Consider the following 14,874-nt stretch of genomic DNA (forward strand, 5'->3'; position numbering starts at 1 on the left):
CTGTCACCAGCCCCCGGCACATGCCTTGGCACTGAGTGCCAGGTAAACACAGGAGGGTGTCAGTCCCTGGGGAGGTGGAGGGTGTGTTTGTGGCCAAGTCTGCTCCCACCACCCTGCTGTGCCTGACTCAGATGGCTGACATCACTCCTTTCCCCACTTGCCACTGCCTCCCCCTCCCATGCTCCCTGGGGAAGAGATAAGGGATCTGAAGAAGGGGTTACAGCCTCAGGGACAGGACACAAAGCTCAGCAGGGAGTGATGGTTCAGTCTTGGGATGGAGGGCCAGCGCTTTTGAGAAGACTTTCCTGGCGGGCCCTGGTCATAAGCAGAGGCAGGGGGGCCCAGAGAAGTTGAATGTTGTCTAAGGACACATTGGAGGTGAACCTCAGTGGGGGTTCACCTCCCAGCTCAGCTCCCCCAAATGCCTGGTGTCCTGACTCCAAGCAGGGAGGAAAAACCCCTTCCTGGCCACTGAGGGGCTAGTTCTGGGAGTATCTTCACCCTCATCTGGTGTGGGAAAGTGAAAGTGTGAGTTGCCCTGTCGTGTCTGACTCTTTGCAACCCCATGGAACCTGCCAGGCTCCTCTGTCCCTGGAATTCACCAGACAAGAATACTGGAGTGGGTAGCCATTCCCTTCTCCAGGGGATCTTCCTGACCCAGGGTTGAACATGGGTCTTCTGCATTGCAGGCAGATTCTTTACCATCTGAGCCACCAGAGAAGCCCTGGGAGGCTGGATTCAACTCCTTCAGGCAACTGGGAGCCACTACAGCCTCCCAGCTGCCTAGAAACCATCCCACAGCCTCCTCTGGGCCAGGGGACCTGCTCTCTGCCTGTTTCCTGGGACAGTAGGGGTGGTCCCTTGTCCTCTCCCACCCCAACCCTGGCCCTGGCAGCTGTGTGGGGACCCCAGCAAGAGCTGTCCCTGCTCCTTTCTTCGGGCAAGTCTCCTTCTGGGACCACTTCCTTGCTGAGGGTTGAGGTGGGCAATCAGTGGCACATCCTCACCACTCCCCTGTCCTAACACCTGGCTAACATTACGTCTCCAGGTCCTTCCTCAGGGATGTGTTTGGTCCCAGCAGCCCGAGGTGGTAGGCACAGACGAGACTCTGTGAAGTGATTTGAGGAGCCCTCCAGCCTTCTGGATCGAGATCCTGGGCTCTGTGGCTGGGAAGATGGGATGTTGGGGGTATCTATAGGCTTCTTGGGGCTTTTGTTGGAGACATCTTATTTTTTTTCAGCTGTATCTTGCAGCATGTAGGATTTTAGTTCCCTGACCAGGGATTGAACCTGTTTCCCCTGTAGTAGAAGCATGGAGTCTTAACTAAGGGCAACCAGGGAACTTCTGACGCTTTTTGAATCTGTACTATGTCCAGCCAGAGTGGGGTGTGTCCACCCACTTTCAGCTCCTTCCCAAATGGCTGGGCCCTTCTGGGGGAATGCTGCCAAGGGGGACTCAGGTGGCTGTTGAAACCCCCAGTCTTTGCCTCCTTCATCTCCTGGCTTTGGCCCTTCTTCCTCATTATTAAGTGCCCAGGCCTCTGAGTCAGGCAGGGACCGTCTCTGTCCTGTGTCCCCTCTGCCCAGCATAGGCTCTCTACCAGGCAGACAGTCTGCCAGCGTACAACAAAAGAACTGGCTACCCCCAACCCAGACTGGCACCTGTGTCCCCAGCTTGGACCTGCCAGAAGGCGCTGAGGCTGTGGGCTGTGACAGCGGGACTGGAGCAGGCCTGGGCACCCTCTCCACAGCCCATTGCCCAATGCTTCCGCCCCTACCACCCGCACAGCCTGGGCCCTGGGGCCTTTGCTTACCACAGGGGCCTGGGACCAACCCCAGAACAGAGCCCCACTGACTCAGAGCGGCTACCAGGGCTGGGTGGGAGGAGACCAGTCTGCCACTGGGTGGGGGTGGCCCTGGGAGCCCGTATCATCCTGTTCCAAGTCAGGAGCACCCCAGCGGGGGAGAAGGAGGTGGCATCCGGCCCCAGACAGTCGGCTCAGCCCCAGCTCTGGAGCTCAGGTGATAACTCGGAGCAGCCCCTCCCTCCCGCAGTGGGAAAGGAACACCCCCGGTCCTCAGGGCCCCTCCCTCTCTTCCTGGGGCGATGGGGCAGGAGTGTCTGTGGAATCCAGGAGCCAGCCCAGTTGGGAAAAGATAAAAAGCCCATCAGTGGCCCAGCAGCTCACTGTGCTCCCTCCCAGCTCTCCTGTCTGCTCTGGCCCTGCTGCAGCGATGAGATCCTCCGTGTCTCGGCAGACATACTCCACCAAAGGGGCCTTCAGCTCCAGCTCAGCCAGTGGCGGGGGTGGTTCCCAGGCCCGCACCAGCTTCAGCTCGGTGACTGTGTCCCGGAACAGTGGCAGAGGCGGGGGGCCCCGCTGTGGCCCCAGCATGGGTGGCTTTGGGAGCCAGAGCCTCTATAACTTGGGGGGCAGCAAGAGCATCTCGGTCAGCGTGGCTGGAGGGGCCTCAGCGGGGCGGGTGCTGGGAGGCTTCGGCCTTGGCGGTGGGGCCTACATGGGCCTGGGGGCTTGCAGGCCGATGCTGGGGCCCGTCTGTCCTCCTGGCGGCATCCAGCAGGTCACCGTCAACCAAAGCCTGTTGACCCCCCTCCATGTGGAGATCGACCCGGAGATCCAGCGGGTGCGCACGGAGGAGCGGGAGCAGATCAAGACCCTTAATAACAAGTTCGCCTCCTTCATCGACAAGGTGGGCCCAGGTGGAAGGAGGCAGAAAGGGGTCAGGGAGTGCACCCTGAGAGAGGGTGGGCGGAGGCTGTTGCAACCCATGTGTACTGGGGCGGGGATGGATGGAGTGACTTTTGAAGCCCTTCTGGGATGCTTGGACCCGAGTGGCTGGATGGTCTTTCTTTGCAAGTGATGATGACTCTTGAGTTGCTCTCACGAGGCCTTTTGGCCCAGCCCAGCTTGATGGTGTTGCAGTCATCATTAACGGGGTTACACAGCAGCCTTATAGTACGATTAAATAGTGGATTGTCCTTGTTATTCCTCTTAGTGGGGTGGCCCTTCCTGCTTCCTGTCATTTTTTAACTGGGAAAACTGGCTTGAGTGTCAAGTCCCCAAGAACCCCATGTGTTGCCTGTTCTGTTGGTTGTGGAGGAGTTCTAAGGACAAAAATGTTATCAGGACACAGTGCAGCGGTGGGAGTTCTAGAGGAAGTCTCCTTTTGGCTTCTCCAATTCTTCCTTCCTGTTCCAGCCAAGAAGCTCAGTGTGGGGTGGACATGAGTTTAGTGGTCACAGGTCACCATGACTCAGGGATATGCAGTTTGATCTGCCTCAGATCAGGGGTGTTCTGACTCCTTCTCTGGCCCCCAGGCCAATGAGGCAAGCGTTTCCAGGTCCACTTTGCTGCGCTATCTACCACTACCCCAAGGCCCCCAGCCAGTAGGACCATGATGAGAAGAATCCTGGTGGATGACCATACCCTGGTTCAGTGATCTGTGGGTTTCCAAAGGAGCCTGATGCCCTCTTTCCCATATGATACCCACAGTGTTTCATGAGAAGTCAGTCCAGGTGACAGTGAGTCTATTTTTAAAAAGAGAAAATCGAGGTCTGGAGAGACGAAGTGATTTGCCCAGGATCACCTGGAGGCAGTGGTGGGCCCGGGACTCAAGTTCATGGCTTTAAGAGGTCACTGCTCCTGGCAGGTACACCTGCATGGTGCCTTGGGGCCATGGAACCATGGGCCTGGGGTGCTGTGGAGGTGGGATCCGGAGAGACCGGATGGCAAAGGATGAGGCAAGCTATTTCGCTCAACCCCTCACCGTCTCCCCGACGGACTTTTGGTTCTTCTGTGGGACTGTCCCAGAGGTCAAAGAAGCAAACCCCTCTCAGGCTCTCAGAATCACGGCCTGGGACCTGGGGGCCTGACAGTTTGTCCGTGTCTGGTGTCTTAGAAGCCTGGTTGGGCAGAGACTCCCCCTGGGGGCCCATTAAACTCACACCATGAGCACCCTTCTAAGTCTATAGAGATAGGGCTGGACATCCGTATTTTAAAAACTCAAAACATGTCAAGTTTTCAGAAAAGACTCAATAATAGTACAATATATTCCTATATTTCTTTTCACTCAGATTTACCAGTTTTTGGCATTTTGTCACTTTTGCTTTCTTTTTCCCTCTTTGTAGGTATATTTGTATATGTACATATATATACACACTTAAACTATAGATGTATCTGCATTTGAATTTTTTGATCTTAATGCAGAATTAGGGTTCAGAAACATTGATTTAGTCTGATTTACCCAGGATAATGAGAAGAGGAGATCCAGGGAGAAGTGACTTGACTGTCACCAACCAGTAAATGACCGAACTGGACCTTTTAAGAATCCTTGTCATTGGATCGAACTGTCTTTTTCAGCAAAGATGTTTCCCTCAGGAACTCCTCCCCAAAGCAAGGCATAGACCCTGCACTGCCCCGTGCTGTGTCCTGGTCAGGACGGATGGTGACGATGAGCCTGGTCCTGGTCCCTCCTGGGGCTGGGGGAGGCCCCAGCCCACCCTTCTTGTTCTGGCTCAGGTGCGGTTCCTGGAGCAGCAGAACAAGGTGCTGGAGACCAAGTGGGCGCTGCTGCAGGAGCAGGGTCAGAAATCGGGCGTCACCAGGAACAATCTGGAGCCCCTCTTCGAGCACTTCATCAACAACCTGCGGGGGAAGCTGGACAACCTCCAGAGTGAGCGGGGGAGGCTGGACTCGGAGTTGAGGAATGTGCAGGATCTTGCTGAGGACTTCAAGACCAAGTGAGGAGGGCTGGACCAGCTGTGGCCATATGTGGATGGGGAGGGGCAGCATGGGGAATCTCCCAAGAGAGGGACACTCCGTTCCTGGGTCCTAGGACCCAGTTGGGTGGGTGCTCAGACAGAGCTGTTTCCATGGGGGCTCAGGCTCTGGACCCATGGCCTCCTGGAGGGTTGTCACAGTGTGTAATAATTTTAAAAATTATTATAAGATAGGGAGAAAAGCTTAATGAACCTTTATGGTCTCATTACCCAGCTTTTATAATTACCAACTCACAGCCAGTCTTGTTTTGTCTTTACCCCTACTCACTTCCTTCCCCTCTTCCCTTATTGTCTTGAAGCAAATCTCATTCATCAAGTCATTTCACTCACAAGCATTTTTACTGGATGTATTCATAGAGTTCATTTGTGTAACTTCACTTAATAATATACAAACACAGTGCCATAAGAACACCTAAATCTTTAAAAACAGTAATCCTCAGTATCATCAACTATCTAATCAATGATTAAATTTGCCCTTGTTCCATAAGTGTCATAAATTTTAAAAATACAGTTTATTTGAATAAAGATGCAAGTAATGTACTACGCAAATTCACATATTATGATTGGTTCAGCTGTATATTTATGAGTTTAAGGTATAAACTTTTATAACTTTCCCCACTGCTTGACACTGGCAATTTTAAGATCTTAAAAGTCTCAGCAAAAGCAGCTGGACAGAAGTTGGCATTTTCAATGACATCCTGTTGTAGAAAGTGAATGCAAAGGTTAACCACTGTTGACACATCTTCGCCTGTTCCCATAAAGCCTCCCAAGGGCTCTGATTCAAAGACATGGCTGCTCTCTGTTGCCATATTATTGCACAAATACTGTGTTCACTTTCTCAAAGAGGGTGGGTGGATTATTTAAAGACTGTATCCCAGTTTCTCCATTGGTTGGCTGCAGTACAGAACTTCTCCCCAAAGGTGTTTTTGGCCATCCAAAATCCCTATTAGGGACTCCTTAAAGCCAACTAGGTTCAGTGTCTTAAAAGGTGAACTGGGCTGAGTCTTCCTTGTGTAACAGGTATGAGGATGAAATCAACAAGCGCACTGCCGCAGAGAACGAGTTTGTGGTCCTCAAGAAGGTGAGCAGGGTGGCAGGGAGTGGGGGCAGGTGGTCTTTATCTGCCAGGGTGCTGGGCTGACTTGGAGAGGGGCAAGAGTCCTGGGGGCTGAGCCCACTGCCCTTCTCTCTCTCTCCCCCAGGATGTAGATGCCGCATATGTGGGCCGAATGGATCTGCATGGCATGGTGGACCACCTGATGGGGGAGATAGACTTCCTGAGGCATCTCTATGAAGAGGTGAGATAGCCAATGGACAGGGATACTTAGATTCACATACAGTTTTGGGGATTCCTCCTGGAAGTCTGATCAGAATTCAGTAGTGCGACCTCATTGATAGAATATAGCACCTGGACCCTTAATCAATACTAGCATCCATGTCTTACGTGCTTATGATGGGCCAGGAACTGGGCTAAGTTTTTTATATAATCCCCTCAACAACTCCGTAATATAGGTACTGTTATTGTCTCCATTTTATAGTCTTGGACCCTGAGGCTCTGAGTAAGTTGCCCATGCTCTCATAGCTAGCTGGAGGGAGTTGTAGAACTAAAACTTCATCCTTGGACTGTTATACTGTTTTCCTTATTGCCCAGTTTATAACAGAGCAAAGGATGGAGGATTTGAGACGGGTAGAGAGTGTGGATTGAAATTTCAAGTTAGAGCAGGAGGTGAGGTGTGTGTAGCAGATAAATCACAGAATTTAGGAGGGATTCCAGGAAACAAAGGGGCTTTGGAGACTAAGGTAAAAGCATTTCCAAAGAGAAGGAAAAAAGATGTCTTCCAAAAAAAAAAAAAAAAAAAGCAAAAGAGTCTTGGTCAAACAGCATTCATGGCATCCTTATTAGTTTGGTAATGCAGGCATAAAGGAGAACTGTGTGGCTTGATTTTTCCTTAGGGCTGTCTTGTTGGGTCCATGCCTTTCACACACAGTTTAGAGTTCATTCTAGAGGCTCATGGGAGATTTATGTCAAGTTTAACTTGGAAAAGTCTAAATCTCTCCCCTTTGAAAATGAGGACGTTTCCATGTCTCAGGTTCTGGAATCTCTTCTACTGTCCATATTTCTCACGGATCTCTGGGGGTATTTGTTTCCTTAGCCATGGCCATGAGGTCCTAGTATTTGCTCCTCTGGCCTGGACCACTGATGTTGTCAACAAGGCCAAGGCCTTTCTCACTCTCAGTATCTGTCTTGGCTTCCATTTCCTCCCAAGCATCCTGTCCTTTTCAGTTTGATGACTCTTTCCCTTGATAGGAAAGAGCAAACGATGTAGGAGTAGAGTTGTTGGCTTTGCCTGGGTTGTCTGTAGGGTTAGCCCAATGTGCCTTCTTGTTCTTCTTGCCTAGAGCTTATCTAAAGGCTGCTATCCACTGACCTTTGCATTTCCCCAAGGATGAACTCTGCATGTTCATCCTTGGCTGTGCTGCTCTCCTTCAAACATCTCTGTGTGTCCTTCAGGATGAGCTTGTGGGGGAGTGTTCTATGTCATACTGCTGATTTCTTAGGTGTCTCCCTAGCTTTTTCTTTACTGGGATCACTGATGGTCATTCACCATCTGGGATTTACTCATTCTCTTCTCTTAGGATGGTCTCTCTTTTAGAACAGGTCAAGGGGGCCCAGGCCCTTTTCTCTCAATGGGAAGGAATTGGCTTTTCTAGTGTCTCAAAAAGCTTTCCTTTCCTTTGCTGTTTCCTGTCCATTTGCTGCATATTGTTAAGTACCTTCTGCAGAACCATGGAAGGACAGTTTGCCTTTGCAGGTTTCCGTATGATATGTTGAGAGCCATGTTGGGACAGGTGAGGTGCATGGGACAAGCCGCGGCTGACTCTCCCTGGGAGGGCTGGTAGAGTTTCAGAGGAGAAAGCATTTTGGATTTTGAAGGAAGGGTGGGACTTCTAAAGAAGGGACAAGTAGAATCTGCTTGTGTTTGGGGAGCAGCAGGTGAACCAGGCATCAAGTATGTGGGAGAATGAGGTGAGGAGGTGAACAAGGAAGGTGAGCTGACCAAGTGACCAAGCCAGAGTCACTTCCGGTGCCTCCTTGGGAGGTAAGAGTGAAGACCAGAGCAGTCGTTCCCTTGCTTGCATACCAGCTGCAATGGCTAACACAGCACTCGGTAATCGATTTTATGGTCTGGTTTTGGTCAAGCCAGATCTTAAGGAAATTCAGAAGGCCAACCACCAATCCCTGGCATGTCATACAGGGCAGGAAAGTTACCTTGTGGCTTCCCTCTGGCCTGGGGGGGTCCTTGTGGGATCCAGCCCTTGCTTCAATGCCATCACTTCATCTCTCTGGCTCCTTTCCCCATGCATAGATAAAAAGCTCACACCTTAACTCCACAGAGTTCTTCCCTCTCCACTTGCATTAGCTCTTTCTTTGGAAAGCCTGCCCTTTTTATCCTCTAGTCCTAGCAAGAACATCCTTATCCACTTTTGGTGGTGTTTGGTAGATAGTGTTTGCCTCTTGTCTGAAAAATTCCAAGTTAATTTTCCTCAGGACCACACTCTGGCATGGGGCTGTAGAGGGACCCAGAGCCGGGGAGCGTGATGAGTGATGCTGCAAGATGATGCTGGCAATGCACGATTGTGACAATGATTTTATCTGTGGCACATGATTCATGGGCATATGGACTGAACTTTGGAGAAGGCTGGGCAAATAATGCATTTTACTGAGCACCCACCATGGGTCATGTATGAATCTGAATCCTCAGATCAACTACATTTTGAAGGTATTATCATGGCCATTTTACAGAAGAAGAGACTGAGGCCTTGTAAGGCTTAGTGGGGACCTCAGTACCATGGCTGGTGAATGTCAGACTGGCATTCAAACTTAGCTTTGTCTGTCTTCAAAGCTTGTGTCTTTCTGCCTGGCACCCACCTCCAACCCATTCCACCTTTTAAAAGCCAGTCTAATTTGAACATCTAAATCTGTGTCTATACAGATACCAGTTTTGGCTTTGGTAGTCCTTTCTTTCTTATTTTTTAAATTGAAATATAGTTGATTTACAATATTGTGTTGGTTTCAGTTATACAGCGAAGTGATTTGATTATACACACACATATATGTATATATATATGGGCTTCCAGGTGGTGCTAGTGGTAAAGAACCCACTGCTAATGCAGACACGCAGGGGATGTGGGTTTGATCCCTGGGTTGGGAAGATACCCTGGAGGAGGAAATGGAAACCCACTCCAGTATTCTTGCCTGGAGAATCCCATGGACAGAGAGGCATGGTGGGCTATAGTCCATGGGGTCGCAAAGAGTTGGACACGACTGAAGAGACTTAGCACAGCACAGCACAACCTTCTGTGGGCCAGCTGTGGCCCTGCCTGCCTCCCAGGGGTTCTGAGGATTAAAGGTGAGCCTGCTGGCTCAGGGCCTGGCAACAGCTAGAGTGTACTCCTTCCTTCTTTAGGCTCTTGGAAGCCTGAAAATCCATACCAAGAAAGAGGTCTATTCAACTGGGACCCCCGTTTCCAGCTGGAAAGACTGAAGCTCTGCTGGCAACCATAGATTCCTTTTAGGGTGGATCCTGGAGGGGCGGGAACACAGCCTCCTGATGCAAAAATCACTCCCCTACCCCCTGCTCCTCTGGCCTGGTGCTGGAGACAGCTACATCTCTTTCTGCAGGAGCTGAGCCAAGTGCAGACTCATGTGTCTGACACCAGTGTCATCCTCTCCATGGACAACAACCGCAACCTTGACCTGGACAGCATCATCGCTGAGGTGAAGGCCCAATATGAGCAGATTGCCCAGAGGAGCAGGGCTGAGGCTGAGTCCTGGTACCAGACCAAGGTGAGAGAATGGCTGGCTCAGGGGTGTGGGTTGGGCCTGCACCCGGACCTTCCCCCTTGGTGAGAGGCCTGGGCCCCTGGGCTCCTCGGAGGCTGGGGCCAGACACATCCAGCCTACTCATCCAGCCGTGAGGGTGGGTCCAGGGGCCAGCAGTTACCCAGGTGGGCCTGGAACGATTTGACAGCTCACTGCCATTTCTTTGGTCTCCAGTATGAGGAACTGCAGGTGACCGCTGGGAAGCATGGGGACAACCTGAGGGACACCAAGAATGAGATCGCTGAGCTCACCCGCACTGTGCAGAGGCTGCAGGGGGAGGCAGATGCAGTCAAGAAGCAGGTGAACCTCTGGTGGGGGGCCTGAGTGTTGGCAGAGGTGTGCTCAGGGGTAAGGCCTGTTCTTCTCCCCATGGATGGGATATGCTTAAATGCTGGACCAATAAGATCAAGAAGCTCCTCTTACAGGAGAGGAAATTGAGGCTCAGAGAGGGACAGGGACTTGCCCAAGATCACACAGCATATTAGTGGTAGAGTAGCCCCCTCGAAGAAGATTGATCCCATCTCCAGAAGGTCAGAGCAGGAGTCTGAGCATTCAAGAGTCCAGGTCACAGTTGCTGACTCCATCTAAGGCATGGGCTCCTCCTAAGAGCATAGTGAAGCATTTGGTTAATGGTGAGCTTGTATGATTTATTTTATCTCTTTTGTGCTGGGGTGAGTTGCAGCAGGAAGGTTTTTGTTTTTTTTTTTAAGGATTTCTTTCTTTCTTTTGTTTTTTGACTGTGGTGGGTCTTTGTTGCTGCATTCGGGCTTTCTCTAGTTGTAGTGAGCAGGGACTACTCTTCATTGCGGTGCACAGGCTTCTCATTGCCGTGGCTTCTCTTGTCGTGGAGCATGGATTCTGGAGTGCTTGGACTCGGTAGTTGTGGCACATGGGCTTAGTTGTTGCTCAGCACATGTGATTTTCCTAGACCGGGGATCAAATCCATGTCCTCTGCATTGCAAGGCAGACTCTTAACCACTGAACCACCAGGAAAGCCCCCAGGAGGGTCTTAAGATTAGACTTCAGTAAGAACTTTCCCAGTGGGGCTATATGGTCTTGTTTGTATAGTATCACCTCCTCTCTCAGAGGAATATTTCTCTTTTCCTTCATTCTCAGTTGGTTGGGGTGGCAGTCAGAGGAGCTGGGGATGGTGATGTCTAGTTTAAGGGCAGAGAGATGGATGCAATGACCCTGGAGGGTGTGTCCAATACCTCTCACGCCCTGGGCAGTGCCAGCAGCTGCAGACTGCCATCGCAGATGCGGAACAGCGTGGGGAGCTGGCATTAAAAGATGCTCAGAAGAAACTTGGGGACCTGGATGCTGCCCTGAATCAGGCCAAGGAGGACCTGGCCCGGCTGCTGCGTGACTACCAGGCGCTCATGAACGTCAAGCTGGCCCTGGATGTGGAGATCGCCACCTACCGCAAGCTGCTGGAGAGTGAGGAGAGCAGGTGGGTGCCCCCCACCTTCCCTGTCCTGATTCTGAGGGCTCCCGGCCCTGCCCTGTGGGAGATCCCATGTAGTTGGTTCTTGTGTCAAGGGGAGGAGGGTGAGGGAGCAACCGTGGAACTGGGCTCGTAACTCATCACCTGAGACTCTCCTGCTTCTGTTCAGGGCCTCACTGTGTGTCTCCTTGGCTGGCACTACTGTCAGTAATCCTGACGGTGTCTGGCAGGCCAACAGGGGACAGGGTTTTCTTTTCCAACACCAGATTCTGACCCTGGCAGAAGCTTAGAAAAAAAAGAATTCATCATCTCTGTTCTTGTGGAAGACATGAGATGCAGAGAAAGTCACCTTAGCCAGAAAACGGGCAGCTCTGTTGTGGAGTGGGTTTTGTTTCCCATCCCATAGGAGCAGGGGCTGCTGCTTATGGCCCAAGTGTGGAGGGAGGAGAGGGCAGAAGGAGGATGGAGCTGCCTGGCCTACTGAATCTCTGCTTTCTCTGCTACACTGGCTTTAGGAGCTGGCGGAAGGGTGCCTGGCCCAGGGCAGCCCTGGGCCAAGTTTTGGTTCCTTAGTTTTGTCACGCGGCCCCCGCTCCTGAGAGTCTCAAGGCCCACTGAGTTGATTTATTGTAAAGACAATGAGAGGGAGAGAGAGGGTTTTTACCTGGGCTCCTGGGACCACTGATCCTTCACCTGGCCTGTCTGTTTCCCCCAGGATGTCTGGAGAATGTCCCAGTGCTGTCAGCATTTGTGAGTATTTTGCCGCCCTGGGCCCGGCCCCAGTCCTCTTCTTAGTCCGTTCAATCTGTCCTTGAGCCCTGGAGACAGGTTCAGGGGTCCCAGAGAATGAGCCCCCCTGAGCCTGGTTTCCCAGGGCACCACTGTCTGAGTTCATTCCCATCACTCACTGATGTTGGGAAGCCCTGGATCCTCTCCTGACACGGCTGCCCTGCCTCACCCAGACCCTTTCTCTTGCAGCGGTGACGGGCAACTCCACCACTGTGTGCGGAGGCGGCGCGGCTGGCTTCGGGGGTGGCATCTCCCTGGGTGGGGGTGGGGGGGCCAGCAAGGGCAGATTCAGCACAAACGCAGGCTACAGCACTGTCAAGGGAGGGCCTGTCTCTGGGGGCACCTCCATCCTGCGGAAGACCACCACGGTCAAGACGTCCAGCCGGAGGTATTAGCTGCTGTCTTGCAAGCTGGGGCCCCTGCACTTCTCTCCCCACTCCCCATCCTTAGGAGCAGGAATAGCCCCAGGACCACTGACCCAGGGTACAGGCATGCCAGACCGCTCATGGGATCTGCATTTTGGGAAGGGCTCAAATCTACCCAGGTTTCCTCCTTGGTTCTGCAACAGGATGGGAGGGGTGGTTAAGGCCACCAGTTTGCGGGATGTGTTTGGATGATTCGGGGATGATATTTTGACCACAGAGAGGAGGTTGGATTTCCCCAGGCCATCTTGGCTTCTCTCACCTCTTCTGCCCGTCTGCTGTGGGCTCAGGTCAGGCTGAGGGAGTATAAAGTCAGAAGTGGTCTCCCATCTCCCACCAGACCACCCCCTCCCTGAATCTACCTACGTCCCCCTCCCCTGTCTGTGCTGTGATGTGTCTCAATAAATGGAAATTGCAACTAGCTGTCTGGGGCTTGTATGTCCTGCCCAGAGAGCAGAAACTGTCAGCTGATTAACTCAGTGATGGTTAGGCAGCAACAACCACATGCTCACAATATCTCAATCTTGCTAAAAGCACATTAGTTCGTACCATCACCACTGTAGGCTTTGGTTCTTACTCTCCTCCTGGAGGAAGTTGGAGGGACTATGTAAGTAGCTCCCAGCAGGACCCAGCTCCCAGCAGCTGTCTGTTGCTCAGCCCCTCCCCTAATGCTACTGTGCCCCCTGCCAGCTCTGTGGGGGCAGGCAGCACGTGTTCAGTGGAGAGGTCTTGAAATTCACAATAGGTTTAAATCCTGACTGTCACTTACTAGCTGACCTTGGGCAAATTACTTAGCCTCTTTGGGCCTCACTTTCCTCCTTTGTAAGGGGACAACAGAGGGTGAGATAGAGGATGGTTGGAGGGCATCACCAACTCGATGGACATGAATTTGAGCAAGCTCTGGGAGTTGGTGATGGACAGGGAAGCCTGGTGTGTTGCAGTCCATGGGGTCTCAGAGTCGGACTGAGCAACTGAAATTCCTCCTTTGTTAAAACGGGTGTGATGGAAACATGTGTAAAGCATTTGGCTTAGAAGAGCCTTGGCAGGAACTACTTCCCTCACCTCTGGCTTCTGGTTCCCAGCTCATCATCTTGGCACTCCAAGATGATGAATTTCTCTTTCCGCCCTCACATCCAGTCATCCATAAAACCCCACATTTTCCTGCCAATAACAGAATATATATTGTTCTTAAGTGCATATGGAGCACTTTCTGGGATAAATCCTGTGTTAGGCCACAAAATAAATCTTGGAAGGCAGCTATGCTCACCACTATATCACCGATGCTGCACGTAAAACAAGTCTTAGCAAATTCAAGAAGAATGGCATTGAAACATGTATAATACCATGTATGAAACGAGTCGCCAGTCCAGATTCGATGCATAATACTGGATGCTTGGGGCTGGTGCACTGGGACGACCCAGAGGGAGGGTATGGGGAGGGAGGAGGGAGGAGGGTTCAGGATGGGGAACACAGGTATACCTGTGGTGGATTCATTTCGATACTTGGCAAAACTAATACAATATTGTAAAGTTTAAAAATAAAATAAAATAAAAAAAAAGAAGACTTAAATAACACAAAGCGTCTTTGCTGACCACAAGAGTATGAAACCAGAAACCAATAACAGAAGGAAAAGTGGAAAATTCATGAATACATGGAAATTAAACAGTACACTCCAAACAACTCCAATAACCAACAGATCAAAGAAGAAATTTAAAAATGGAAATACAAAAGTATCTGGAGACAAATGAAAATGTAACACAAGATACCAAAACTTACGAGATGCAGCAAGAGCAGTTCTAAGAGGGAAATTGATAGCTATAAACACACGTATTGAGAAACTAGAAAGAACCCAAATAAACATTTTAACTTTTACACCTCAGGGAACTAGAAAAAGAACAGAGTAAGTCCAAATTTAGAAGAAGGAAGGAAATAATAAAGATTAGCGCAGAAGTGGATTAAATAGGAAACAGGAAAATAGTGGAGAAGACAAAACCCCCTAAGAGTTGGATCTTTGAAAAGGTAAACAAAATGGAAAACCTTTAGCTAGACTAACCAAGGGAAAAAGAGATGGCCCGAATCAATGAAATTATTCAAGAAAGAGGAGACATTCAACTGATACCACAAAAACACACAGGATCAGACTTCCTGGTGGAACAGTGTGTAAGAACCTGCCTGCCAATGCAGGGGACACGGGTTCATTCCCTGGTCTGGGTAGATCCCACATGCTGCAGAGCAACTAAGCCTGTGTGCCACAACTCCTGAGCCCACGTGCTGCAACTTTTGAAGCCCATGCGTCTAGAGCCTGTGCTCCACAACAAGAGAAGCCATTGCAATGAGAAGCTCACACACCACAATGACGAGTAGCCCCAGCTTGTCGCAACTTGATAAATCCCGTGCAAAGCAGCTCAGTCAAAAATAAATAATTAAATTATAAAAAAATACATAGGATCATAAGAGGTTGTTATGGACAACTATATGCCAATAAACTGGACAACCTAGAAGAAAGGGATAAATTCTTGGATATGTATCACTTA

At 50.7% G+C, this 14,874-nt stretch overlaps 1 protein-coding gene across 1 annotated transcript; it reads left to right on the forward strand.

Annotated features, from left to right (window-relative positions):
* The first annotated feature begins 1,740 nt into the window (after positions 1–1,740).
* On the forward strand, positions 1,741–12,763 carry KRT79 (keratin 79). Its single transcript, XM_086403818.1, has 9 exons — positions 1,741–2,711; positions 4,541–4,761; positions 5,821–5,881; positions 6,003–6,098; positions 9,485–9,649; positions 9,860–9,985; positions 10,915–11,135; positions 11,845–11,879; positions 12,108–12,763. Exons 1-9 carry the CDS (start codon positions 2,235–2,237, stop codon positions 12,311–12,313), a joined length of 1,608 nt encoding a protein of 535 aa, XP_086259944.1. The 5' UTR covers positions 1,741–2,234; the 3' UTR covers positions 12,314–12,763.
* The last annotated feature ends 2,111 nt before the right edge of the window (positions 12,764–14,874 follow it).

This window comes from Bos grunniens, chromosome 5 (assembly GCF_055505025.1).
Source record: "Bos grunniens cultivar Pamir isolate PY7600 chromosome 5, Bosgru_T2T1.0, whole genome shotgun sequence".
Lineage (NCBI taxonomy): Eukaryota > Metazoa > Chordata > Mammalia > Artiodactyla > Bovidae > Bos > Bos grunniens.